The sequence below is a fragment of the Mycteria americana genome, chromosome 7 (genome assembly GCF_035582795.1).
Source record: "Mycteria americana isolate JAX WOST 10 ecotype Jacksonville Zoo and Gardens chromosome 7, USCA_MyAme_1.0, whole genome shotgun sequence".
NCBI lineage: Eukaryota > Metazoa > Chordata > Aves > Ciconiiformes > Ciconiidae > Mycteria > Mycteria americana.
Window position 1 is genome coordinate 44,464,081 of NC_134371.1, and position 27,507 is coordinate 44,491,587.

At 38.0% G+C, this 27,507-nt stretch overlaps 1 protein-coding gene across 3 annotated transcripts in view; it reads right to left on the reverse strand.

Moving 5' to 3' along the window:
• The window catches only part of DENND1B (DENN domain containing 1B), a 170,181-nt gene that overhangs the window by 100,137 nt on the left and 42,537 nt on the right, over positions 1–27,507 (reverse strand). For all 3 annotated transcript variants that reach the window (XM_075508168.1, XM_075508166.1, XM_075508165.1), the window contains exon 4: positions 8,588–8,637. In XM_075508168.1, coding sequence (XP_075364283.1) covers positions 8,588–8,637 — 50 coding nt within the window. The remainder of the gene's footprint in view (positions 1–8,587; positions 8,638–27,507) is intronic.

Below are 27,507 nucleotides of genomic sequence, written 5' to 3' on the forward strand. Positions count from 1 at the left end.
TCTGAATTTCACTCACAGAAACACATATTGCACTTTTTCAAAATCTCCCAAAGACAATCAGCTTTAGGTAGACTTGGCATTTTCAGCCAGGAGAGGTAACGTGTAGCATAGAATGAATCATAGAATGGTTTGGGTTGGAAGGGACCTTTAAAGATTTAATTAAAACCAAATGTAAACAAAGTTATGATGGGGAGTGCATGGAGATTTGAAAATGTAAAATGTAGCAGTTCTGCCTGTAATTCTATTGTCCTCTGTTCTTTTGCCATTCTTACATGATCTTCTACAGCAAAATACCTAAGCACCTGCTAGTAAGCGCTATAATTAACATGTGTCATGTGTGGTTCATTCTTAGATGCCAAGCTGAAAATTAATTCCTGCAGAAGCTGAGAACCATCACAGATCTCACAGCCTTCCAAGAGCACAAAATATTTTTTTAATTTATCCCCTGCAATATGGTTTGGGTTTTGTTGTTGTGGGTTTGTTGGTTTTTTTTTTTTTTATAAATCTCCACCAAAAATTTTCCCCTAGGAAAGAAGAAAGTAGAAGATGGTCAAAGGCTGAGAGAAGTTACATGGGACACATGCACATTACACTGCTTAACACGTGCATGACAAAACCTTAAACATCAGTTAAGTGATACCACTACCCAGGCTATCGAATCTCCCACTCATTTCAATTTGGTCTAGTCCCTCATGAACATCCAGTGACTAGGCTCAAACAAAAGCCTGTGCTGAGCATATATGACATTACAAGATACCTCTAGTCCAATATAATCACAGGAAACCCATGATAATTAATGGACTTTTTTTAGTTACGTAATTAAACTCAAATCATTAAGACAAGCATTTTCCTTGCTTGTCTTCAATAGACTGGAACAACCGAGTGTGCTCTTTAAACACAGTAAACACTCAACGGCTTTCACTCAGTCCTTTATTTTTCAGGTTCTGTGTAGCTAGCATGATGCCTGTATGTTATGCCTGATACAACAGAGAGCCGTCAATAACAATGTGTTATTACTCCCCTGCCAATGATGAAATTTTCTATTTCACATCTTTGCATTTTCCTCTTTATTCCTGAGAGCAGACGGCCACTGAAACCTGCAGTATGGTTTCAGTATCCCTGCACACACCGTGGCCAGGTGCTTACACAGTAATTCAGCAGTAGCTGGTCAGTCGGTAGCACTGGTAACGCACCATGCACAGCGACCTCGGCTGTCTCCTGCTCCCACTCCCTCTCTGCTCTGCTGTGTCCCACCATCAGGCTCAGAGCTTTCTGCAGCCACGACTGGCTTTTTCGTACACCGCAAAACATCTGCCATGGTTAGGCTGGGGTCTCTACGCGCTATCTTAACCCAGAGAGATCATTAATAATTCACAAAAAGCAACTGTTCATAGATGCCCATCTATGCAGGCATTGCTTCGTTGCTTTTAATATACTGTGTACATGCATGTCAGGCAAATGACTACTCCGTTACTGCTTGAAAACAATTCCTTAGCCCAGAAAACTCACATCAATAAGGATCTCTTGCTTTCAGTTATTTGCCTCCTCCCTTCCCAAAACCTGAAGTTGACATGGGAAAATAACTGGTACTGCAATTAAAGCATATATAAAAATGTCACTACACAAGATCACTTTAAAAATGAGATTTAAATTCTGATACTCTCTATTAAAAATTGCCCAGCCAAGTTCAGTGGGAGGCAATTCCAATGCCATCTCACGACCTCCACCTCAACATCTTCCTTTTGCTGCTTTAAGAGAGATAACTCCACATCTTGACAGTCAGCGTAAAAGTGGCCCAGTTTGAAAACTACTTCCCACAGAGTTTAGAAGGAGATGTAAGCAGCATGTTACAGATTTTCAAACTGAGAAAAACTCCAAGGCTAAAACTGAATCTCCACAAAGAACCCAAAAGTTTGCATGTGGTCCCATTTGCTTCAAAAGAACAGCTAACAGAAGCCAGTGACCATCCATCTGGACCACGTTTTCTGATCAGAGTTTAAAATACTGAATTAATTCTGGGTTTCTAATTTGAAAGCTCCCCTTAAGATCTGAGGGCAGCAAGGATGCCTGGTTTTTTACTCCTCTTCAGCAGAATTAAAACTGACTATATGTAAGCCTTACAGAAACAAACAAATGATGACTGGGGATTTCTGTATATCAATAGATAACCACAATGTATAAACCAGACATATAAAACATTCAAAAAGTGCTAGCACGACAGTTTTAACATATATATTGCATGTACCATCATGTGGACATATGTTGGCTATATGACTTGGGGCTCGTGCCTCTCTTTCACTGTGGCACATTCAGGTTGTTCAGAAGTCAAGTCTCACCTTCAGAGGCAGGTAGCAGCTCCTAGCACTGCTACTGAACCACAGCAATGATGCCTCTCAGGTTTTCCTTAACATGCTAGCCTGATTAATGAAAATCAACACAGGTAAAATGAAATTATTACGTACCAGAATTCCCTACACAAAATGTTATCTAGACTTTCTATTGGAGCACAAGACCAACTGGCCAAGCTTCAAAAACTTTCTGCAAAACGCTGATCTGGTCAGCTATTTATCAAACATATATAAAATTATACATGTTCTTGAAGAGAGCATGATCTACTCACTTGTGCGGGGGAGAGCAGGCACAAATCGTTCCCAAACATCACTGACCTTTCTCCTCACTCATTCTTCTGCCTTGCTTTTGACTTACTTTCAACTCCTGCCCTGCATGCTTACATTTAATCCTAGTTTAACAATAATAAATCACTAATAGCAAAGAATGTGTGTAAATACTTACAAACCCTGCAGACTACAATGGGTTCTTTCAAGGTTACAGTTCACTATAGGAATAAAAGTAGTTTTTAAAATTTTCTAAGTACATATCTACACAATGCAGAAAAGGCTCTTTGGTACCCATGGAGTAGGTAAAGAGTCATTTTAAAGATTTTTGTTTACATTACAGCTATTGTTCAGGCCTCATTTTAAGGCCGCCTTGAGAAAGATGATTGCGGCAGGAATTAAATCTCTTCTTCGAAGGAAAAACAGCATGTCTAATCATTAAATTTATCCCTTGTTCTCAAGAAGAATTGCTCTTCTTCCAAATTAATCTGTTTAAGACACAGAAGACGTTTGAAATTATTTTTTCTTCAAATTTCAGGAATTTTTAAAGGGTTTTGCATCTCAGAGAGATTTTTCAAAGAGTTCATTTTTTCAGTGAGTTTCAAAAAATGAAAGACTTTACGCATAGGAATACAGATTTTGATGACTTATTTTTAAAAGAAAACAAAGTTACTGGTATCATTAATTATAAGGTGTCACGTACACATACTTGACCAATGTAACTAAAGTATACAGTTCTGATTAAAGATTTGGCAGCTGCTACCTAAACCTGAAAATTTCAAATGTATTTCATCTCCCAGTCTGATGCTGAAAAGCAAACCCTACCAGTCAGTCACCCTAATTCTCCCCAGATCAGAGAATAGATTAGAAACCATTTCAAACAGGAATTTGAAAAACAGATGTTAAGATAGTGGTACAAGCTGACTGAGAGACTGGGTAACCCTAGTTGGGCTGTCTCCTTCAGCTAATTGCTATCCCCAAATCTAAGGTTGAGGAACTATCTTCTCCGCTTCCAAGCCCACTCCATGATCCATGATTCCACAGCTCAGGCTCCCTGTGTGGAGAGCTCCTCTGCTCCAACTGAGCTATCTGACTTGAGCTCTGCTTCTCAGAAACCCCAACCCCTTACACATCAGAAAGAAAAAGAACAGGAAGAAAACTGCAGAAGATATGAAAACGTACAAAGCTACCACCAAATTAGGAAATTCCCAGAAATAAAAAGCATAGTTAGCTTATAATTGGGGTTATGTTTTCAAAACAACAGAAGCATTAAAAGAAACCACAACCAATTAATAAAGAGTGTCACTGGGTGTATTTAAGTCGCAACACAAGCCTGCTCTGTCCAGCGGCCACCGTACCTTGCCCATGGTCTATCGGAGCACACCGCGGCTCCCTCAGTGTGCCCAGGTTTCCTCTCAGATGGGTCCACTTCTGCACACACATGGAAACCAAATAACCCACATTCGAAACCAATAGTTACACTCTTCCACAGTGCACAGTTCATGCTGCAACCTGTCCTTACAAAGACTTCTCTCTTACACATACATTTGATATTATGTATGCACATACCATAATACAATGAGATAAAGGATGGAAAGAACTCAATTGTATAAAACTACTGCTGCATTTTTGAGTTCACAACCCATCTTGCAAACTGACTGGAATGACTGAAGTGTACAGGAAATGCTATAGTTTATTTATCTTCACCTGTACAGCTTGAAATACATTCTCAATTATTTACTTTTCATTCTTAACTATTTACTTTGAAGGCAAAAATTTTTGTGTAAGGTATCTTACAATTGCTTTTCACAAGATATGCAACTCCAATGATCTCTCCAGCCATTGTTTTGCACTTGTCTTGACCACAGCTGTGTTTCCACACACAGACTTTTACCAGAAATACCAACAGAAACAGCATTAGCCAGGAACAGGAGAGTGAAAGTGATGTCACTCCTGCTATCATTACTCATTGACCCTAACAGATTATGAGTTAAATAATATGCACAGTAATTTCCATACTTGAGCAATATTCTAGTGCTAATGAGAAATCTTCCACAGCATCAGCAGTACAGCCACTTCTTACATTCCAAAATATACCACTTCCCTGCAAACAGGTGAGCGCAGTAGGGGAAATTAATGAGGTACATATCATTGCCTCTGTGCTGATCCTACAGGCAGTTTCCAAAGTGTCTTCGCTAAAAAGCCACGCATGCTACAGATTCTGTAGAAGAAATGCATCCTGAAAGGGAAAAGACAGAGGAATGGAAGGAGAGAGGGGAAGTATTTACGGTGGAGACGAATGAGAAAGATTCAAAGCACAGATAAAATTGAGGGGTCAAGCAGTGGCATAGTGCAACTTAGGACTGAATTTGAAATGGGACCAAAAGGAACAAGAGGAGAAGTTGCATGCTCAGTAGTCATCATCCAGCTAAATAGCTGACAGACGTAGAGATCAAGGTGTGGGTTCTCTGCAAAGTTATACCTGAGTTTTGGGTTGAGAGTGAAAATACGGAAGACTGCTAGAGAAAGAAAAGTGAGGAAAACCATGCAGAATTTGTATAAAGGATTCAAGGAATAAAAGAGAGGACAAGGTGCTTTTTCTGATGTATTAGTATTAGTTTAGCAACCATTAAAAGGAAATAAAAATCTCTACATTCTCAAATGTTAAATCCTCCTATTCCATATGAAAAGAAACAAAGAAAGGAATTCTGCAGCAGAAAAAGAGGAACTTACTCATAAATATCTACAAGCAAACTGTTAGAATGTTATACAATTGTGCCATTTATTAAACCTAAAATCATTTATTCACAAAAAAGAGACATAGGTTCTTGGAACAAATGCTCAAGAACTCCTATGACGCAATTCGTTTCTCAACCCCCTTCAAAATAAAATGTAAGCCATAACCAGCAGTAACGAAATTATGTGCTTGCTTTCAATAAAAAAAATTATATATAAACCTCAAAGTTTAAGTCATGGTCAAAACATTACACCATTGTGCCTTTTTTGGCTTGACTTTCAGCTTAAATTTAATAGGAGTTACCTGTAGATTTTTAATCACCATTCACAGTATGTACTTTTGATCATTAGAATGAATAGCGTACATCTATTTATAACATCTGCATAACAGATAAAGTAAGTATGTCTGGTGAGATGATGTAAGAGGCATCAAATAGTAAGAACCAAATCTTGATCTCTGTCTACAATCACTGTAGCATAGTGAATAAAACAAAATGAAATACATGTTCTCATTTCATTCACTTTTCAATTCCTTCATTAATTAATACAGGTGAGGTGGAGGAAAAGAGGTGACAATGATCTTACCACTGTGCTTTAACTTTCCATACTTTGAAGAATATAGATTTCCTACTTTAATGAGTTTTATTTAGCTAGTTAACAGAAAAGACACTCGATTCCCTCCAACTCTGCTGTACAGTAGGAACTCAGAAGCAACCTATGGAAGAGAGTCACTTTTTTTATTCTAGGTATTTTGATCAGCAGCATCAGTGGAAGTTATCACTTTTGCTCCAGTAATTTCTACTTCTTACTAGGATCAGATATTGCTTCTAGTGGTTTATATATATATAGTACACATAACAGGTTGAGAAACTGTGCTCTCTAAAGTACACTCAGTATGCTCAATCAATGAAACAGATACTTTGTGTTTCACTTCAATCAAAGCTTTCTGTACAAAAATTGTCATTGAAACTGCCTGTAAAATATTCGGGGGTATTAGGTGTATGGTCTATGATGATCCTCTATAAAAGGAAAAAATACATATTTTTTTTTAATACGTATTTTTAATGTTTTGGGTTTTTTTCCACCAGAAAAGTGAAAAACACATTTATGGCTAGACAAAAACTAAAATGCTTGTCACATCTTAAATGTCCATTGGAAAAAAGCCATATAAAAAGGAGATACAACAGTGTTTTTCTCAATAATTTTCTTTACCAGTCTAAATTTCAAAATTAAAAATAAAACTGAGAAAGCAGAAGACAACTGAACAGTTTTCTTTAAAAAAAAGTGGTAATATGTCTACACTATAGAAAATGCCTGAACTGAGTAGTAACTGGTACATACACCACACAGCCAGTAAGTAACAGCCAATTCACACAAATAGCTTGCCAGTAAACAGTCGCCTGCTTTCTTGAATGAACTTCCAGTGTTTCTGTCCTTTTTCTCACAATAGCTCTGCCCCTCCTCCTTGTCCGTGCTCTTTTATACTCTCCTGAGGTCTCACTGCCTTTCGTTCTCCCACAAATCCCCTAAAACTCAGCTCCCAGCTACACAAAAAGCTGCAAGTGTGGTGGCTGATTTTAAACATACCACGGTACTGCCCGAGCAGTCAGCAGGCCAGACTGACCACATTGGTTTTGTTCCCCTCATCAGCCTACCTCAGCTTCCAAGAACCTCTCCTTCCTCTGTCCAACTGCCAATTTTTATGAAATTTGTAGAAATTTTGCACTTTTGAGAGCACTGCTTTACAGTCGAGTATGAGGCCAAGAGTCAAAAAGCATGTCTGGGATGGGGACATGGGAGGGTATTAACAGACAAATGATAAACATCCCATAACTCTTTCTCTTTGTTTTTTCCTTGGGTTTTTTTTTTTCCTCTTCAGATACTCAGCTAAAATACATACCTAGCTATGCTATAAATTCAGGTATTCCCACAGTTTATTGATTAAGCTTATCCATCTCATACAAGCAACTAAGTGTCTTCTGAATGGTTCAACAGAAATAGTTAATGCAGGATGAGTTATTTGAAAATAATTATTTGCTGCCACTGATTATCTTCTTGCCACTGGATGGCAGCAACAGAACCTCACCTTTTTCTGCTATCCTCAAATTTTATTTCCATTATTCACCTTCATTACCAATTTTAAACAGAATTCTGCACATATCTTAAGCACATTAAAGACTTTAACGCTTTAAAGCCAACACTGACAACCATATTAGTTAAACGGCTTAAAGGACAGCAAGCTTAACCAGTTCAAAACCCAAACAACTTAATTAAATTCAACTATAAAAGACTAAGTGAACCTAGTTTACTTCAGGGAAGTTGTGTTTACAAAGACCTTTATTTTGCCAGTGTGTTTTTCTGCAAAGCCTCTCTTCTTTCCTCTATACAGACACCATCTTTTACTCCACAGATAGTAGCTTCTTGCAGCCGATAGATGCTTCTCATCTTTGAGTCTCCATCTACAACTGATGCCAATGTTGTTCTGAAACCGGCTCAGCCTGCACACTACCTGGGTGTATCTTTCATTAATTATGCAGCTCAAGCTTCTAATTCCATCTTTGCTGATTTGCACAATATGAGTTTTCCAAACTGAGTGAGTACAATTGATTAAATTAATTCCCATTAATCATTTTGACAAGCCTAAATAAAAATTTTAATTAATAAAAATGTTTTATATGAACAATTTAAATGACTGGCGGCATTACATGGAAGCCACACTAAAACTGATACCAGAAAGGTAAGTGCTAATTAATTATAAATAATGGTTCTGATTCTTCTCTGAGAAAAATCAATTGCATATTCAGTTACTTCCATGCAATTAAAGTCTTAATTTCTTTGAACTCAAACAACATGTTTTCAGTACTGCTCGGTGAGTTTTTATATCCTGGTGCACCGTAACATTTTTTATGATGCTTGCCGTTTGAAGGAAACTATGTTATATCTTTATATTAACACAGATGGTGTTTACAATTATAATGGACAAAACTGGGAGCTGGAACGTAGCTCTATCTTGAAAGAGATATCCCTAAAATTCCGTAAAGGTTGCATTTTGCTGTGATAATTTCCTACTACTGATTTCATACTTACTTGAACACAAAGAACATGTTCTTCTCATCTGCAGGTGCAAGTTTAGGGAGTACAATAGATTTTCCTTTTCTTTAAATCTTTCCTTGCAATTATGCTGAATATCATTTCCTACAAAATATTTTTAAATAAACGATAACTGTAACACATACCTTTCAACGTCAAAAGGAAAGCAGAACTTTGGAACGCTGTTCAGCACTTCCTATAAATACAAGTAAAAGAAATAAAGTTAGGATTTTGAAAAGGCTTTCATCTTTATCTGCTAGCAACTGCCCTACAGCTTGCTTTTAAAAAAATAAAATCGAAAAATACTCATAACAAATAATAAATTCAAGGAATACATGATCGCAAAAAATACAGCACACGTTCCTGGACTGAAATAATTGATTATTAAAAAGGAATTAAGTTTGTGCTTTGGCAGATTGCAAAGACAATACCATAGAAGCCCCAGGAGGGAAAGGCCTGGCCTGAAGGGTATTAACACCCTTCACATCCCCGCTGGGATTCCCTTCAACAAGGCCATATGGATTTTACAAGAAGCACCACACCATATGGGTAAGCCACGTCTGCTGCTACTTGTACCACAGACTAGCCACAGGGACTTCTGACAGATCCTGGCTCAAAAATACAAATGTTGTTTCAATTAAAATGCAGGCAGAGAAAAGGGAATGAAGTTGGCAGCAGAATGAATTACAGAGAGGTGTAACAACTCTATACATGTTCCATAGTCAAATGCTGAAAATGATGGAAATCGTCTGCTGGTCCAAAGGAGAAATTTATATGATTAACCCTTTGGGTTTCGCAAGCAAGCCTCGCTATTAATAAAGGGGGGGAGGGGGGGGATTCACCGTATCTACATTCATACCATAGTATGAAAGGATAATGTCACTCTTCCTTGCAGAATTTTATTTAAGAAGCTGTTTAGTGGCAAATAAAATGTGTTAATTAAAATATAAAAATGCTCTCAAACAAGTCAACATTTTTCTCTTTAAAAAAAAAAAAAAAAAAAAAGTGAATTACCAGATCAGTTAGCAGCAAATATCAAACAATAACCTTACAAGATCCCAGAAAAACAGGTTTTATTTCCTTGCTCCCAACTGGGAAAACAATCCCTCTGTGAAATGCTTCAGCTAAGAAGACAGTCGACATCAATGCAGTTGGGTCAGCACAGCTACAGAATTCCCTTTCTGTAGCAGACCAACAGAAACTGATATACTGCTGTGTAAACGAGTTATCCCACAAGGTGTGTTTTCAGAAAAATGCATACCGATTGCAAATTTCCAGAGCTGCACATGGAGGTTTAGGAACTTGATCTAAGATGTTAGCACTCTCCAGCCTGAACTCTGTTTACTGGATGTTGAACAGTCAACTCCCATTAGGGGAAATTATGTATTTAAATTCCTACACACCACAATGACTATTTACTTCAAACATTTGCCTGGCTCAGTGGATAGTGTAAAACATGAAGAAGCCATGCAAGTTAATCAGCAAGGGACAAACAGTTCAGGAAAAAGATGCCTCTGAATACAACATGCATACATTAGTTGCAACATTTTAAAGGTGTATGATGTGCTCCAGTAAATCATCTTACATTACAAAATGGAAAAGTCGATTTTTCTGGAATTTCTAAGTCATACAAGAGAGTTCAAGAAATCTTTGGAACTTTTACTTTGTCAGCACAGATAAAGGAGGATATGAAAGCCACATATTGTGTTTTAAGAAAGGTTGTTAACTTAATTATGAACACTAGCAGTACATATAATATTCTCCAAAAGAAACCGCTCTAGCACCGTCCCGACTGCTGTGAGTGGCCACTGTGGAAGCATGAGGAGCAAAATACAAACAGAGCAGGCAAATATTTAAATTTCTGTAGGCAGGAAGCAAGCATACATGATGCTGGTAGTAGTAATGATAAACTCTAACAAAAGAAAGCAAGCAGAACAGGGTAATCAAAACTTTTAACTCAGAAATTTCCTCAGCATTTCCAAATAGTCTCTTACTTCAGGCTCATAAAGCTTGTTTTTCCCATTCCAAAGAAATAGTATTTTATACTCTATTTAAATTCTCTTTCCAAATCTGCACCTATTCTCACACTATAGGAAGTCATTTTCTCCTTACTACCGAGGCTTTTAATTGCTGCCTGGTGAGCTTAGCACTGACTCAGAATTGGGTATGGAAATGTATTCCTTTATGTTCCCCATTGTATTCTCTCAGAATAAATTATCACGCAAGAAAAAGAAAACACAAACAAAAAAACCAAAGGTATTAGCTCAATATTTTGACTAAACAACCTGAAAATTATGGGTATGTTTTGCAGCGTTTTCCAGGCTGAGCTGCAGGACAGCGTTACCCCAGCTCTGCTCCGTCCCTCCCCCAGCCAGCACACGTGCCCACAACTTCTGCAGAGCAGCCTCAGCTCGCTTCCCAACTGGCAGGAGCATCCCTCAGGGGACAAGTCTTTAAACCTCCGCACTCTTTAAAATTCAACCAGCCAGCAGGTCTATAGACTGGTGTATAAACAGTATAGACAAAAAAAAAAAAAAAATCCTCTCTCAGCTTATGTCAGTGACAAAGCAGCTCAGCAGTTGACTGCTTCTCCCCTGACAGCGTAAGCCAGGTTTACACAGATCAATAGATGGAAGTCCTACCTAGCTTCCAGGGCTCAGTTTTCTCCCTCAATTACAGGTGCTATCCAGATTTTTAAAGCGGAAGAAAACAAGATGCCCCCAAGATGCTCCTAGACAAATTTAAAATGCAAATGACATTATATACACACTCACATAGTCACTATTTGTGTACAATTACAGCTGATACTTTCAGTAACCTCTCTATTGAATAAAATCTGAGTTCTGTCTCCTCAGGGGTCATCATTTTCAAGGATCCATAACTCAGGCAGGACTTCCTCTTGAGTCAACATACACACTCTCAGAAAAAGAATAACGTATTTATTGTCTTTTATTTTCATAGCTTCATAAAAGTATGTGTTTATTTCCGAAGACAAAAGGTTGTACAAGTCTTCAGAAAGGAAAATATCCTTGATTCAGATGTCCCATGATTATTTCCTCCTCTGGTTCTCACAGTATTAGTGCTTTCAGAAATGGTCACTATGTCATAAAGGAAAGAAATTGTATACAGGGGGAAAAGGATAATGATGTTGTGGAAAAAAAAAAAAAAGATTATCCATTTGCTTTCAAACACCAAATAAACATCTACAGTTGCATACACAATTGAGCTTCATTACTAAGTTAAAGGATAACTTTCTCATTCCTTATACAAGCTCCAAAAGAAAGAAGAAAATAATAAAATTAGTATCATGTGAACCACAGCATGCCGCTTCCCTCGCAAAAAGCTTAAACAAAAATGGAAATGGTATTTAAGAAAATATTTCCTTTATGCCTATAGCATAGCAGCAGAAACTTGCACTCTCACAGGCTTATGGTCCAGTGGTTTTACTAATTCACTTACATCAATTGCACTACACAACTCCAGCCTAGCCTGGTCATGCTCACTGGCTCTACATTGAGATGATATTACAAAAGCCTAAAAAGTAAGAATTACTTAGCTTAGTTCCTTGCTTATTTTGATACCCATACAGCTAATTCTGTGTATCATCATTTTATAAAGCAATGTAAAAGGTGGTAGGAGATGCTTTTGAACTCATGCATGCCAGTTTTCTGGAGAAAAGCTCCTGATAACTCACAATCTTGCCCTTAAGGGAAATTACTGGTTCGTCATTTTGGTTAGATTCAAGATATACACCATATTCCTTATTAACGAGAAAAGATGGGATTTTTTTTTTTTTTTTGTAGTATCACAGTCAATTGATACAAGCATATGAAACCTTCACGGCTGTTGAGGTGCTTAGGGACATAGTACAGTGGTGGTCTTGGTAGTGTTAGGTTTACGGTTGGACTCGATGATCTTAAAGGTCTTTTCCAACCTATACGATTCTGTGATTCTGTATACATTGTAGAGCACAGTGATTTGGGAGGATACTCGTTTCTTTTTCCACTTGAACAAGACACAATGGGATCTCACTACAGCTGGAAGAAAGTACAGGAGCTTACAGGAGCTGCTTCTATGGGAAAATTGCACTAGATTTGATATACATTAATAAGTTGATTCTGTAATATATCTCTACACAGGCATGGTGGGTGTTTTCACTTTAACTTACACATTTCAGCTGGTTACCTTTTTGTATGTAGATGAGGCCTGACGACTTGATGAATTGACAGAAATTAAGTTCATCACTTAATATTATACTACTGAAATAAGTATTGAAGCTTAACCTGATTAATTTCTGAGGTTAGAACGATGTGGGAACTATTCACCCCAGCACTTCTTTTCTTACTATAACATATTCGGCAGTTTGAATTTAAGCAGGGAGGGAAAAGAACCTGATTTTTTCCAAGTGCATCCCTGTGAAAGGATTGAAAATCTTCCCTGATAGGAATACTTTAAGGTATCCAGAATGCTGAACTACTTCATAAATAACAGTTTAGATACTGTTGTTTAAAAGAGAGTCCTGTTACCTTCCAACTAATTCTGTGTTTATCTGCAGCATAAGACTGTTCCTCAAGCAAGCAGGTGGGTTCTCCCCCAGGTCCATTCTACATATGGAAAGAGCATCTCTGGAGAATAAAGGGAACAGCCTTACCCTGGGACACAGTCACACCATGTCCATGGCACAGACACATCAGGATACCCAGGGAAGAAATGGCCTAAATAAAATAGATAGTAACCAAGATAATTTGAATTATTTAATTACATAATCCAGACCAGGTTACGAAAATCATTGATATAAACAAGCACTCAAATAACTGCCTATCTATCCTCATCTCTTTATTCTGTTTTGAGGCAGAAATCAGCCAAAGAAATGTCAGTTATAGGAGCACAAATAAATGGTCATCCACTTAGTTACAAAATGCTTTTGCACTTTTCCCCATTATTTTTACTTCTTCAACTGTTTTCTTTCTCATTAACAATATTTTTCTAGCTTTTGTCTTTCTCTTATTTCTCTACCTTATTTTTGTGAAGTCCTTTTTCCCTGCCCCTTCTCACTCAATGGGGAAATTCTCTTTTTTGTCAGTTTTTTATCTTCGTCATATCTACTTTATTAAAGTCTCCTTTTTTTCCTCCCCCTTGTTGACAAAAGCTACTTGCTATTCTATTTTAGTATTTCATCTAATTTAGTATTTCATCTAACAACCATCTAATTGAGGTTAGATATTCATCTAACCTCAAAACTCTTATTTTCTTCCTGCTAGAACCTCCTCTCCCTACTAACCTCTCCTTAAATGTCTTCTCTTGAAACACGTGACTGCAGGTCTCTCTTTTGATTCTTCTTACCAGTTTTCCCTACTCAAATCTCCATCCTCAACTCTAAAGTCCTCTCTCCTTCACTCTTAACCCAACTTTCCTCGAAGAGGACTCTATTTCACCATTCCTTACCATAGTTTTCAGTCATCCTGTACCAGTCCAAACATACAAACAAGAGATCTACTTGAGATTTAAGACTGTCATGACATGTATTTCTGACTCAAACCAGTGACTTCAGTGGGAATATTTAAATGCTTAAAGTTAAGCACAGATTTAGGTTCATTCTTAAATCAAAGCCAGGCTGCTTAGCATCTTGCAGTGTTGAGCCCTTCATCATTATGGCTCAACAAAGGTGAAATTTTAATGCTGCCACATAAAACAGCTGATGAAAAGGCAAACTCTGTCCTCACCACTGACTTTTCCTTTTCCTTCCTCTGAAGCCGCACACATCCACAGCAGGTACCCATGCGAAGCCAGCAGCAGTAGTTACGTTTCAAAGACTTAGCTCCTACCTCTGCTAAAAATCTCATCAGAAAATTGTAGCTACAATAAAGAAAGGTCCAAATGGTTTGAATAATAAAAAAAATTAATCTTAGATTACATTCACTGAAATCCAAAGGTCTAAAGTATGGAAGTCATTATCAGGCCTCCATCACTATTTTTAATCTCTATGTGCCTCTCTCCAAAGTGCGTAAGTGCATCATTCAGTGATTATCTAGTAGTTCTCTAGGGTAAAAAAAAAAAAAAAAAAATCAGCTGCTTTCTGAACACTTAAAGCAAAGAATACAGAAATTAAATGCAAATGCTTTAGGGCAGAGATGCAAAGCTTTTAAGAAATAAATAAATAAATATGTACCCTGAGGTTACAGAACTTCATTGTTGCAAGAATGAGCCACTAAATTACATGGGTTTTTTTTTTTTTACTTTTTTTTAAACCTTTTCTTAAAAGTCATAAATCTTCAGTTTTAAATATTTTAGCTATAATTTCAATATTTGTTAAATGAAGTGTACATATAACTTAGAATTTTCAGGAGTTCAAGGCTACTTGTGAAGAAGAGACTGGAAAGCAGAAGTGTACAACTATGTGATTCCAACAAGCTCTCTGCAACGCAAGCAACATCTTTCTCCAATCTTTATGAATCATTTGAAACAAAAAAGTCTTCCAGAGTTAGCAATGGGTCCCACCTTGTACACTGGAAAGAAACACAATCAGTAGTTAACCTTCTGCATTTTCACTTTCAGATATTTCAAAGTTTCCTCTAGGTCTAAAGGCAAATTATGAAGAATTCTCTGAAAATGGTTCAGAGAAATATTAATATTCAATAGCAATTACTAATTGGCTTGCTAGTCATATTTATGGGGTAGTCCCACAAAAGTCACATGTACATAGCACCATTCCATTTGCAGCGTAACACCACAGGATGAATGCAGTCATGACGTAAAACGGTGAGGGTAACACAGCTGCGTGACACAGGAGTTTCAGTGCTGTGTGAGTGGCAAAACACAGACCCGTAGATGTGCCCTCTAAGCTCTACCTGTTGCAGTACTTCTATTCCCAGAAGACAAAAAAAAAATATTTGTGCAATCACAGCTCCCTCAAAATAGACCTGCTCTTTTCATCTCACAATTTTCAGAGTAAGTTGTGGGTAGTGCTGTGTTTTCTGACACCTAATTCTCCCCCAATACAGCTGACACATGAGAGTTCATACATCCCTGACAAACATATAAAGGGTAAGGTGATTCTGGACCACATAACAGAAGTTGTCACTAATGGATTCAAGAAAGATTAAAACTCCACTAAGCTGAGCTACATGTACATTTCTACAATTGCAGATTGTTTTGACCTGCAGAACACAAATTCTACTCCACTGCTGAGAACAATTTTTGATCCTCAATTAGTTGGCTCACACGTAAACTACAACGGGAGAGGCCCTACAGCCTATGACTGACATTCAGAAGAATCAGGTTGCTCATAACGCTTAAACACCAAGCCTTTTAGAAGAAGACTTGCTCTCTAAAAAGTGTCATGTTTTCATCTTTCTAAAGCTTATTCAGAGAAATATTTGTTGTCTAAAATGAATGAGGAGCTGAATACCTGCAAATAAGGAGGAGATCACTCACAGAGTTCCAGTCAGAGTTAATTTCTCTTGTTCCTGTTCCCTATCTCTTCTCCCCTTGGCCACCTCTCAGTTATGTGCCTCAGGGGGGAAGGAAGGAAGAAAAGATTGGTTCACCTACCTGCTCCTGCCAGGCAGCTGAAGATGTCTGGTAGCTTAGTCTAGCTGCTCTGTGCTCTACAGAGCAATAAGGGCACAGTTAAACCATGAAGACAGATGAGGTAGCAGGACTCTAGACAACAAGGTAGCAAGAAGATCTTGAGATCTTAGAGAGGCAAAGTCATGTAAACAAGGAGCTATCACAGAGGTGGCAGCAGAGACCTGAAGGTCAGCTGTATCTGCTACAAAACTTACAGATGGCTGTTGCAACATCACTTAGAACTAACAGTACATTAAATACAGACAAAAATAAAGGAAAGAAAATTAATGACTGGAACAGTGACATGACCAAGGTGTGGCACACTTGGACTGGAGGCACACTACAGGATGCTCTTGCCCTGTACAGCAGACTAAGGCTGGTATCCCAGGCAGTACGCATAAGTCTTTACTGCTTTTAGAGTATCTTTCAAAGGCACCTTACAAGGAGAAAAGAACAAATGTTTTCATTAACCCTGAGCACTTTAAAAGGCATTGTTAATCTCACTGTCCTGCAAGACTGAAGAATAAGGCTTCCTAAACAACCACAGAGTAAGTTTAAGAACTGAGAGGTTTCTACTAAGTTATAAAATGTTGGAGTCTCTATTTGTCTAATTGTTCCTGGATCTCATCATGTAACCAGTTAAATATAAAGCATATTTCATCCACAGGTGTGTCCAGAGTGGCATACAGGGACCCAAAGTTCACTTTAAAATAACAAGCTCAGTTACAAACAGCAGAATAGTTAAAACAATATGAAGTTCAGCACAGGTTAATTTACCCACTTAAAAAAAACCCTCAACTTTCCTGGAACTCATAAAAAACCATAAAAATTGACAATGCTCTTCTTCCCAAAGAAAGTTCCCATTAGAATAAGTGTCGATTGAAATGTTACCATCTATCCCTGTTACCAGCAAGGCAAACAAAAGCAAGAGAAATAATACTTTGCCATAAAGCTCTAGCAAGCTTGTAATATTTGTATCCCGTACACCAATAAATATTTTCCCCTTACTTCACTGACTCATGTCAGGGAGACTGTTATTCCCTATGGCAATATCAGAGAGCTGGGAAAAACAGGAAATATGCTCTTCCGTCTCCACTCTTGAGATTATTATGTGGGCAATATTTAACTTTTAAGGTAGTATAGTATTATTATCTTTAAGACAGTTCATTTTGTACAAAAAAAAGACATGACCATATGGCACACAATTTTCTATCATCATGCCGTAGGGGGAAAAGTGACTTTTTATTAATATACACTTTCAATGACAGGATCTCTAACATTATCTGGAAACTCAGAGAAATTGCCTTAAACTAGAGGTAAGATAGACATCACTTTCAAAATCCAAATATGTAAGTCTTTGAAGGCCAGGTTAAAATCCACATGTCATCCTGCATAGCTAAGAGGGCAGCAATATTTGCTTCACTCAACACATCTTAAGATTTCCCACTGCTTACAACACCAGTTAAGATGCATCTTTGGCAGCAACACTGAGAACCTTCTGCACATCCTGTTCAGATGCTGTTTCTCCAGTGGTGAAAAAATAACCACCATAAAATAAAGCACATATGAAAATTGGTTCTTAGTTATTTGTTTTACATGTTAGTGTTTTCATTCCACCTTGGAATACTCTGATAGCTCAGGACAGAAATCAGCCTATTTGCAACACACCCAACTCTACTTATTCATTATATTGCTCTAAAGTGAAGTTTGCAGTCTCAGAAATGTCTGCAAAACAGTATCAAGGAATATCACAAGTAGAGCGTAGTTGACACTCAGGTCAAAAGGCTCCTATTTACAATATTTTCTTCTCAATCATCAAAGAAATAAATTTTTAAAAGGAAAATTAACTATAAAAGTATACTACAAGCATTAAATAGCTGCATTTCCCTAAAAATAAAACATACTGAGAAAAGTAATAAAATTTCAAGCATGACAAACTCTACTCTTGATGACGCTTGATACATATTTCAGATTCATTTCAACTCCAAGCATATTTTGTTCCAAATATATTCCAAATGTTTTTTCCTCCATAAGTTCTAGCACTTCACCAGAGACTTCAAACTACGCATAGTACTAATTATAAAAGAAACAAACAAACAAAAAAAAAGCAACTGCAATTTTGATGGAAGTAACCAAGGCAGAAGACCCACAACACACAGCAACCAGGAAAACAGAATGAAAGGTCAGAGGCAAGAAAAGAAGATTGTTTTTGAGGCAGAAGGGAGAAACCAGCTAAATGGGTTTACTATATAAATTAGATAATGGTTTCTATCCGCATAAGGCACCACATTTGTCTTTTCAATACAGAGGTTGATCAGAGGTTGCCAGACTTTTGGACGCACAACCAGCAAACATTTTTAACAACTACTGAAGTTCTTTCAAGTCTCCTCTTAGCGTCATCAGTAAAAAGTCTGGATTTTTCCATAAAACATGTTTTTGCAGGCTGACAGGTAAAAAACAAACAAACAACTTCACCTTGTTTGAAATACCACTTTACACTTGCTGACTCCCTCAGTTTTCTAACCATTACGCTTTCACCCCGGCATATTTCAGAAGCAGAAGCAAGCAAGCAAACTTTATGACTACAACAGCCAAATTGGGAACAGTAGCCTGAGCGTGACATACAAAATCGCTCCTTTTCCTCAACTAAATCCTAAGTATAAATAAGAAGTACTGCATTAGTTACTTAAAAGACACATCCTGAAACAGAGCGTCTCTGTAAATAGACAGATATTACAGATATTAGAAAGTTTAATATCTTTATCAATGATCTGGACAAAGGGATCGAGTGCACCCTCAGTAAGGCTGCAGACGACACCAAGTTGGGTGGGAGTGTTGATCTGCTTGAGGGGAGGAAGGTTCTCCAGAGGGACCTGGACAGGCTGGATCCATGGGCCAAGGCCAATTGTATGAGGTTCAACAAGGCCAAGTGCAAGGTCCTGCCCTTGGGCCACAGCAACCCCATGCAACGCTACAGGCTTGGGGAAGAGTGGCTGGAAAGCTGCCTGGCAGAGAAGGACCTGGGGGTGCTGGTTGACAGCTGCCTGAATACGAGCCAGCAGTGTGCCCAGGTGGCCAAGAAAGCCAATGGCATCGTGGCTTGTATCAAAAATAGCGTGGCCAGCAGGACTAGGGAAGCGATCGTGCCCCTGTACTCGGCACTGGTGAGGCCGCACCTCGAATACCGTGTTCAGTTTTGGGCCCCCCACTACAAGAGGGACATTGAGGTGCTGGAGCGTGTCCAGAGAAGGGCAACGAAGCTGGTGAAGGGTCTGGAGCACAAGTCTGATGAGGAGCGGCTGAGGGAACTGGGGTTGTTTAGCCTGGAGAAAAGGAGGCTGAGGGGAGACCTCATTGCTCTCTACAACTGCCTGAAAGGAGGTTGTAGGGAGGTGGGGGTCGGTCTCTTCTCCCCAGTAACAAGGAACAGGACAAGAGTAAATGGCCTCAAGTTGTGCCAGGGGAGGTTTAGACTGGATATTAGGAAATTTTACTTCACTGAAAGGGTTATCAAGCATTGGAACAGGCTGCCCAGGGAAGCGGTTGAGTCGCCATCCCTGGAAGTATTTAAAAGACATTTGGATGAGGTGCTTAGGGACATGGTGTAGTGGTGGTCTTGGTAGTGTTAGGTTTATGGTTGGACTCGATGATCTTAAAGGTCTTTTCCAACCTATACGATTCTGTGATTGTAGGATGCCATTCCTTGCCTAGAAAGCGTCTACTGAACAATTGGTCTGCCCAGTAAATACCCAGTACACAGAAAGGTCAGCACCAGATCTGCAGATTGCCTATATGCAAGAACTGGCCTGCTCAGGCTGGGGAGTGAAACTGTGTCTTATAATGCCAGGTGATGCTCTTCCAGAATCATCACTTTCCACTGATATTTTTAATAAAATGACCATACAGTATATGCCATGATGAAATGCTGATTTTGCTGGCAACTCAGAAACTTTAAAAAAAGTTAATAAATGAAGTATCACATAAGTTAATGAACAACCTAGGTGCCACACCAAGAGAAAATATCTGTAGTAGAGAGTGATTCATGCAGATAAATAAGGTGAGACAGCCCAAAAGCTAAACCTTTGACTGGGCTTGTCCACCTCTAGATGTGCAGTCCTATGTGGGAGCGTGCCAGCTCGCACGGCTGTGTCAGTAGTGGGGGAGTTGGAGAACCACATTATGTTGTAAAGGGTAGTGAAACCAATTACATGTGTGGGCTGAGTTTCTTGAGCTAGAAGAATCTATAGCAAAAAGAAAAGGAACTGAGAAAGGAAATCAGCTTCTAAGGAACCTGCTAGGATTGTCGTTTCGTAATTACAATTATTTCTGATAACTTTATAAAGGAAACAGTTATTTCTTGTTTTACAGGCAGCACAGGTCAAATTCTAAGCCTTACCATAACATAGCTCAACAAGAATCACTTGTAGTAATGGTTTTTCAGTACTAAATTCAGATATCAACAGTGTTGAAAAATGGAGGAGAGATGAAACAACTCCAAGACCAAAGAGAGACAGGGAAGAAGCAAAAAAGCATAATTTTAAAGTGCTAACATATCCCTTGTGTTACTAGATGCAGACAGATGAGTATCACAAAAAATAAAATGCAATGGACGTACAATTAGATGTATTTTTTCCCAAGGAGATACGCAATGTACATTCACTTCGCCTATAGCTGAGCCTGTCCAGACCTTCTGGCTCCGTGCTACAGCATTGTTGCTAGAGATTATTCTGCAACAGTTTCAGGTTGGTGCTTCTGCACATGAGCATCCATCAGCCACTTCAGCATAAAGTCAATCAGCTTAGCTTAGACCTCCAATACGGCATAAGGCAACTTGGAACAGCTAAGAGAGGAGGGAGTCAGCTTCCACCAGCAAGCCAGGCAGCACAAGCAGCTACAGCCAGGAAGATTTTCAGCTGCTCCACTTTGATTCAGGAGAATGAAACTGCCCATGCTCAGGGAAGACACTCGCAAATCTAACCCAAGTATTTACCGCTCTCACTGAAAATTAATTTAAAAAAAACTGTTCCTACAGCAGGATCTCTCTATCAATTCAAAGAGGTCTTCCCTCTTCCGACTTTTGTCTAAAATTCAAGAAGTGATGCACTGAGCCTGCACTGGCCCAGTATGTTTTCTCTAATAGTAGCCATTAGTACGTAGTGAAGGACAAAGGACAGAGATAAGCATGCACTGTAACCTCAGAGACAGGTTATTTCTCAGATGTGGATCTTTTGTTACTGATTGTACTTTTATTAATAATTGCACATGGAAACCAACTCACAGAAAAAGCAGAAACTCGACACCTCTGCTTAGGGAAGAAGCAAATAGAGTCTACCACCCAAGTAGTTCACAATGCCTTGAAAACTTATACAGAAGTAATGAGTACCAGAAATAATTATATTCTGATTGATTAATGTGTTTCCCTTCCTGATTACCTGCCAGAGCTGCTTCACCTTCACTTATTCCTCATCCAAGATCCCAAACCATGTAGTCTGGACCCTTCCAGCTGCAGCCCACTAACCACCCTTGCCTTGGTCTTGCTGCTGGCAAAGTCCTCTGCAGCTCCTGATCTCAGTCCCATCAACTCTCGTTCTTTGGCACCAGAGTGCCCTGGTTCCTTGATTTCATCATACTTGGATTATGACATTTGATTCCAGACCATTTCCTAACATAAGTAATACGTAAAAGAAAGTTACTTTATTTAACAGAATATAAACAAAATTATTTGAAGTGACACTTCAAATACCTGTAGCAGTAACAGTGAACAAATGTGCCTCAAATGCTCTCCCAGTTCTGCAGAAAACTATCACCAAGAAAGGCAGAGCAAGAGCCAAGAACCAAACAGAGGGTTCAGGAATATTACCAAACATAAAAAGAGGCTGAGCTAGTTCGGACATTCTTCAAAGAGCAGCAGTAAGCTTGAGACATAAGAGCAATGCTGAAAGTAAAACAGAGGCAATATACTGAAGACAAAAGTGGATGGAGGATACTAAGCAAGTAAATGAGAAAGTATAAGGCAGCGTAGAATAAGGAATTAGGTGACATTAGACTGGAATATTCTGAGGGCAGTTGAGGTCAATCAACAACGACATCACACATGACAATTTGACAGTCTTTCTGGAAGACGTTCCAAATGATTGTCATCACTGTTTCAGCCATCAGTTAATTTTTTCTTCTTTTGTTTGGCACATCACTGAAGGCTGTAGGAATAAGCCAAATCACTAACAGTTATTTTCGATAGGCTGATACAGAATATCTGAAGGACAGTCAAATATTAATACTGTACTTATTTGAGCAAACAGAGAAAAGAACATTTCTACAAAATGTAGTCCCCCAATATCACAGCTGTATGATTAAAAGAAATGGCTAACATATGCATACAGTCTATTAAAATGCACATAATTTATTTGACTCAAAATGAAAACATATCTAACAAGTAATTCTATTCATCTGGCCCTTTTTCACCCAGCCTTAAGATATACAAATGCATGCCTTTTCACCAGAACACAGCAGCTGGGAATGAAAAGGAAAGCATTCAAATGATCATTTTCACATCATATTCCATCGTCTTTTCACCAGCTTCTCCCCAGTCTTTCTTTGAGTCCCATTCTGTTACAAGAGAGCCGCTTTTTAGATCAATTCATATTTCCATAATCCACACTGCTGTTTCTCCCTCTCCTCCCCAGGGTGGACTAACCCCTGCATCCAGAACTATGGCTTACAACTGTCATTAAGACCTATAACAATAACAAGATAACAAAAGAGCTGGTAGAGATGAGGCTAGCCAGTACCATATGCTGATCAAGTTCAACATTTTTAACTTAAAAGCTCTACAAAACAAAACTGCCACAATCCTGAAAACAAGCATACTTGATGTTGCCACCTGTCCTCAAAATTTCAAGAAAGTTCCAAGTTTTCAGTATTGGGCTTTTATGATTTTAAAAATAAAAGTCTCAAAATAAAGATTTATTCTGTCTCTGCTGGGATGAATTAAAAAAAAAAATTGAGAATGCATCTTGGAATATTTACATCTCGAATGATGTAAGGGTCTCTGTGATCCTGGGTGTTCCCAGCGTGTCTAGGTGGGCAGTTATTTCACAGAATATTTATCAGGACCGGACAGATCTTTTCTGTTCACACAGTGCAGTTAGCAACTATAAATACACCTCTGAACGTTTTTCTGCCGATTGTCTATCAGCTGTGATTTGCACAGACAGAAAGCATTGCTGCCTTACACACACAGTATTCTTCAAAAAACCCAGTATGTATTTCAAACACAAAGTGTCTGGAAATCACAGGAAACTATCTTAACCTAATAAAGCTTACTTGCAGTGCACAAAGTTGCCATCATCTCCAGTGGGTTAATTGTTTTCCTCAAAGTTACACAGGGATTCAAGTTCCAAAATATCCTTAAACTAAACAATAAGGTGTAAAATTTAGACAAAAATACTTTTGAAAATTAGTAATCTCATTAGATTGATTCCTCTTTTCTCATACCAATGTACCCAAATACTAATCAAACTTATTAATACACAAGCCACAAAATCCCAAAAGCCTTTTTAAGACTTACTGATAAAAACAAAAACACCAAAGCAAGCACCTATCTAGTTAGCATAAACATTTGAAACATGTATTTAATGCCTCATCAGAATAAAAGAACAAAGCCATCAAATGCAGAAAGCTGGTGAGATGTATCCCCTAACAGCATGCCTGCAGCCTTGAAAAGAGTGTGAACAGTCTCGTACCTCCTGGGTTCCTGCTGCTCTCTTAGGAGAGCACAGAGGAACACAAAATCATCACAACTGGCTTCCACACATTATTTTGACCCAGACAACAGACTTTAGCTTGCTTCTTGAGAATTTTATTTTTTTTTAAACAAAAGTTGTGCTATTATTTAATCTTTAAAAAAAGAATATAGTCTCTTTCATATTGACCTCATTTATATAATTGCTGCCATGATGCATGCAATCAAGTATTCCATCCTGGAAGAAACTGAGCACTTTGACTCCAATCAGACATTCATTTAAGCCAGGCTTAACTTTCAATAGTTAATACATACATTGAAAGTAAAGCGTGAGATTAGTGCTTTGCTGAGGGAAGGCTAACATATTACTACTTCATAGGATTTATCCTTTAAACAACTGCTGGTTACACACATGTATGTGTATCTATCTTTTTATATATACAAATATTTTCACATGAATCTGATAAATTCACATGTATAATACTAGGCTTTAGTAGTTGGATCACTACAGGATAAGGAGTAAGGTTTATTGCTCACAATTCCGTGGTGACTTTTGCACAATGCGATACATTAAAAATAAAAACCAGATGTTATGGTATAAAATATGAGATAATAACACAAAGGGCATTACAGTAACTTCATAGAAAACAGTAGAGACTCCCCACATGGGATGCCATATCCCTTACTGGTTACTCATCTGCAGGGTTTGGGAAAAGCCTGACGTGAAAAAGCAGATTTAGTCTGCTTGCCTTAGAAAGCAGAGAGCGAGAGAAGATAGGATGCAATCTGCAACAGAACTAAGAATCTAATGCACAGTCGCAATTCTTTCTTAACCCACATCTTCAGTCAACAACCCCTTGTCATATTTCATATTACTAAAGTAGCTTCTGGTAAGACCATCTCCTGCCATATTAGCTACTTGTATCATCTTTCTGGTGAGATGTTGTTCACCAGCAGAGAAGTGGCAGACTGAAGAAAGAAATTATTAGATTATTAGAATGGAGAAGAATAAGAACTATTCAATGGATCAGTTTTTCTCTACACCATATACTCTAGGGCCTCTTGCAGATGGAAATCACTTTGGGCCAATAAGCAGTCAGATTAAAAAGCAACTGAATTCTTACGCAGCTAAAAATAATATCCAAAACAATAGTTATAATTACTAACTTTGTAAGAAATTTTAGACTTCACATGCTTCAAAGGTTAAGGCAACACAGAAAGCAGCGCTGCCTCTGGCAGAGCCACCTACACCTGCCTGTGCTATCGGCACCGTGCTCTCGTCCTTCCTTGTGCCAACACTACTCCTTTTCCCAGGAATGTTTCAATCCAATGAAGTTACTGGGAGCTTGAGTGTTTTTATTTCCAGAACAGCTACAAATAGAGGCATCCTGGAGGCACCTGGACACATCTGACATCAATAGGGCTTTGCCATTGACTCCACTGCCATAAGGAGACAGCCAGCATCAGCAGATCTCAGTTCTGCTGGGTGACGATTTCTGCAGAGATACACATTTTCTTTTTTAACAGCTATGAAGTATTTCATTTTAGAAGCAAAGGTGTTGTTTTTATTTGGGTTGCTTCTCTAAAGCACTTAAAAATACTTTATTTTTTAAAACTATTGGTTTTTTTTTTTTTCCAGATATCATAGCACTATTATTTTCTCTGTATAGACTTCCATTTGAAAATGAGCTTGCAAGGCTGAAATTAAACTCTAGTTTAATCAGTCCGAATAAACAAAATAGGAATTTCAAGATTAAAAACATATGCATCTTTTATCATAAAAATTTCAGCGAGCACAATGGGAGCTTTGAACATACTACAAGACAGAGCCTCTAGGCATATACATTCAAAATATATTTTAAATTAAAAAAAAAAAATTCCATTAAATGGCTACAACCTATTCCTCACCCAAATGTGAGCTTGTGAGGATAACCATAGAAGAGCTATATATGCTCAAATCAGGAATCTTCACATTTTTTTCTACAGTGCTGAGATTATTCAGAACTTTTTCAACATTGTCAAACTCATGTTTATAGAACTAATGCCAGTGCAACAGTAAATTATAACTCTGTGATGTCTCAAATGGATTAGTTCTTTCAGCTTTTGGGGTACTTTTTAATAAATATTTTCTTTGAAATGGTAGTGTCGTTCTTTGTACTTAGAATTCTACCTGGCATGAGTTCATTGTTTAATCGATAGTTTTGAGAGTCACTAAAAAGTGAATTACTCCCAGCATCAAAACCAAATAAAAACAACTTTTTTAAATACTCCTGGCAAAGAGAAGTATTTTTCATTTCCTGCCTTAAAGCATTACTTTTTTTTCTTTCCCCATTCTGTGTTTTTCCTTTTTCCTTCTTATTCTGGCATCTGAAGAATTACTAGATAGAAAATAAGTGGCTTCCCTGCAATCTTGGCAGATAAGGAAATCAACACTGAATGTTGCAAATTCTTTTGTGGTACCAAAACTGTGCCTTAATATTTCCTTTACTTAATGGACTGTGTATGAGTAAGTGATTATGCCAAATCACTAATCTTTTCTTTTTCCTGAGCATCTGTAGTTTCTACATCCCATCCAAAAGAGATGGGATGTTTTGCAAAACAAGATTTTGGAAAGTCAACATTTAAGAGAAAAAAGAGACCAAAAGAAGAATACTGCCCAGCATAAAAGAAAATGGCAGGCCACAAGAATAAGAGAGAGGATTAGGGACGAGTAAGCATTGGAAAGTTCAGGCATAACTGAGAGGATGAATGTGAGAAAGAGGAGGAATATATCAAAATGGCTTAGACAAGTTTTCTTTGCATTATGAAAGCAGCAAAAAGGTGACATGATAAACTGTAGAAAAATTCAGGAAGAGAGGAAAATATTTTGCCCACTGTTATCACATCGCTGTGCAAACAGACAGCCCTTAGATTTTAGGAAAGATGATTCTTTGGGATACATCCAAAAACTAACTCACACATTTTACATTTAAAATAGAAATGACTGGAAAATAGCATCGAGAATATTCTTTTTTTTTTTTTTTTTTTAATATTCTCCCCACAAACTTTCATTGAAATTAGTCCTGATAGTTTTAGTGAGATCTCATTTTTTACAAAAATTAAATCTGGTAGATATTCAGGTCTCCAATCCAAACCCACTGAGTTCAACATGCACACACACACGCGCACAGAAGGCTTCTGCTGATTTCACGTGACTACTTGGCTCAGGGGTTTGCTATAGAAGCTGCTATATATTCTGTTCAAATACAGTGGTTCTAATAGGAAAATTTCCCTTGCAAGTATGAGGATTAAAACACAGTGTTTTCCAGGAACACAAGCAATTTACTTGAAACACTAGATTCCCTATACTGCTGAGACACAATGTGCGGGCATAGGTTTTTCAGAGCCCAAAGGCAGAGAGCTGCCCGAGGACTCTGGTTTTTATAGATTAGGTATGTCTATTGCATCCTTGTATGATTCCCCTCCAGTCTTTAGTGGGCTTCATCTTCTAATCATTTTTCTACACCAGCTGTTCTTTGAATAACCTTCGACTTACTGAATAAGCTCCCATTTTTCTTCATACATAATTTCTCTCTCTCTCTCTTTTTTTTTTTTTTTTTTTAAGATCAAGTCTTTCTTAGGGAAGAGAAAAAGAACAAAACAAACTAGAAAAAAAGAATTTAAATGACAATTAAGATGATCATTCTGCAACCAGGAAAATTATCAAAATTTGCTGGATGTCTAGCTAAGAACATATAACAGCACACTTTGCTCATG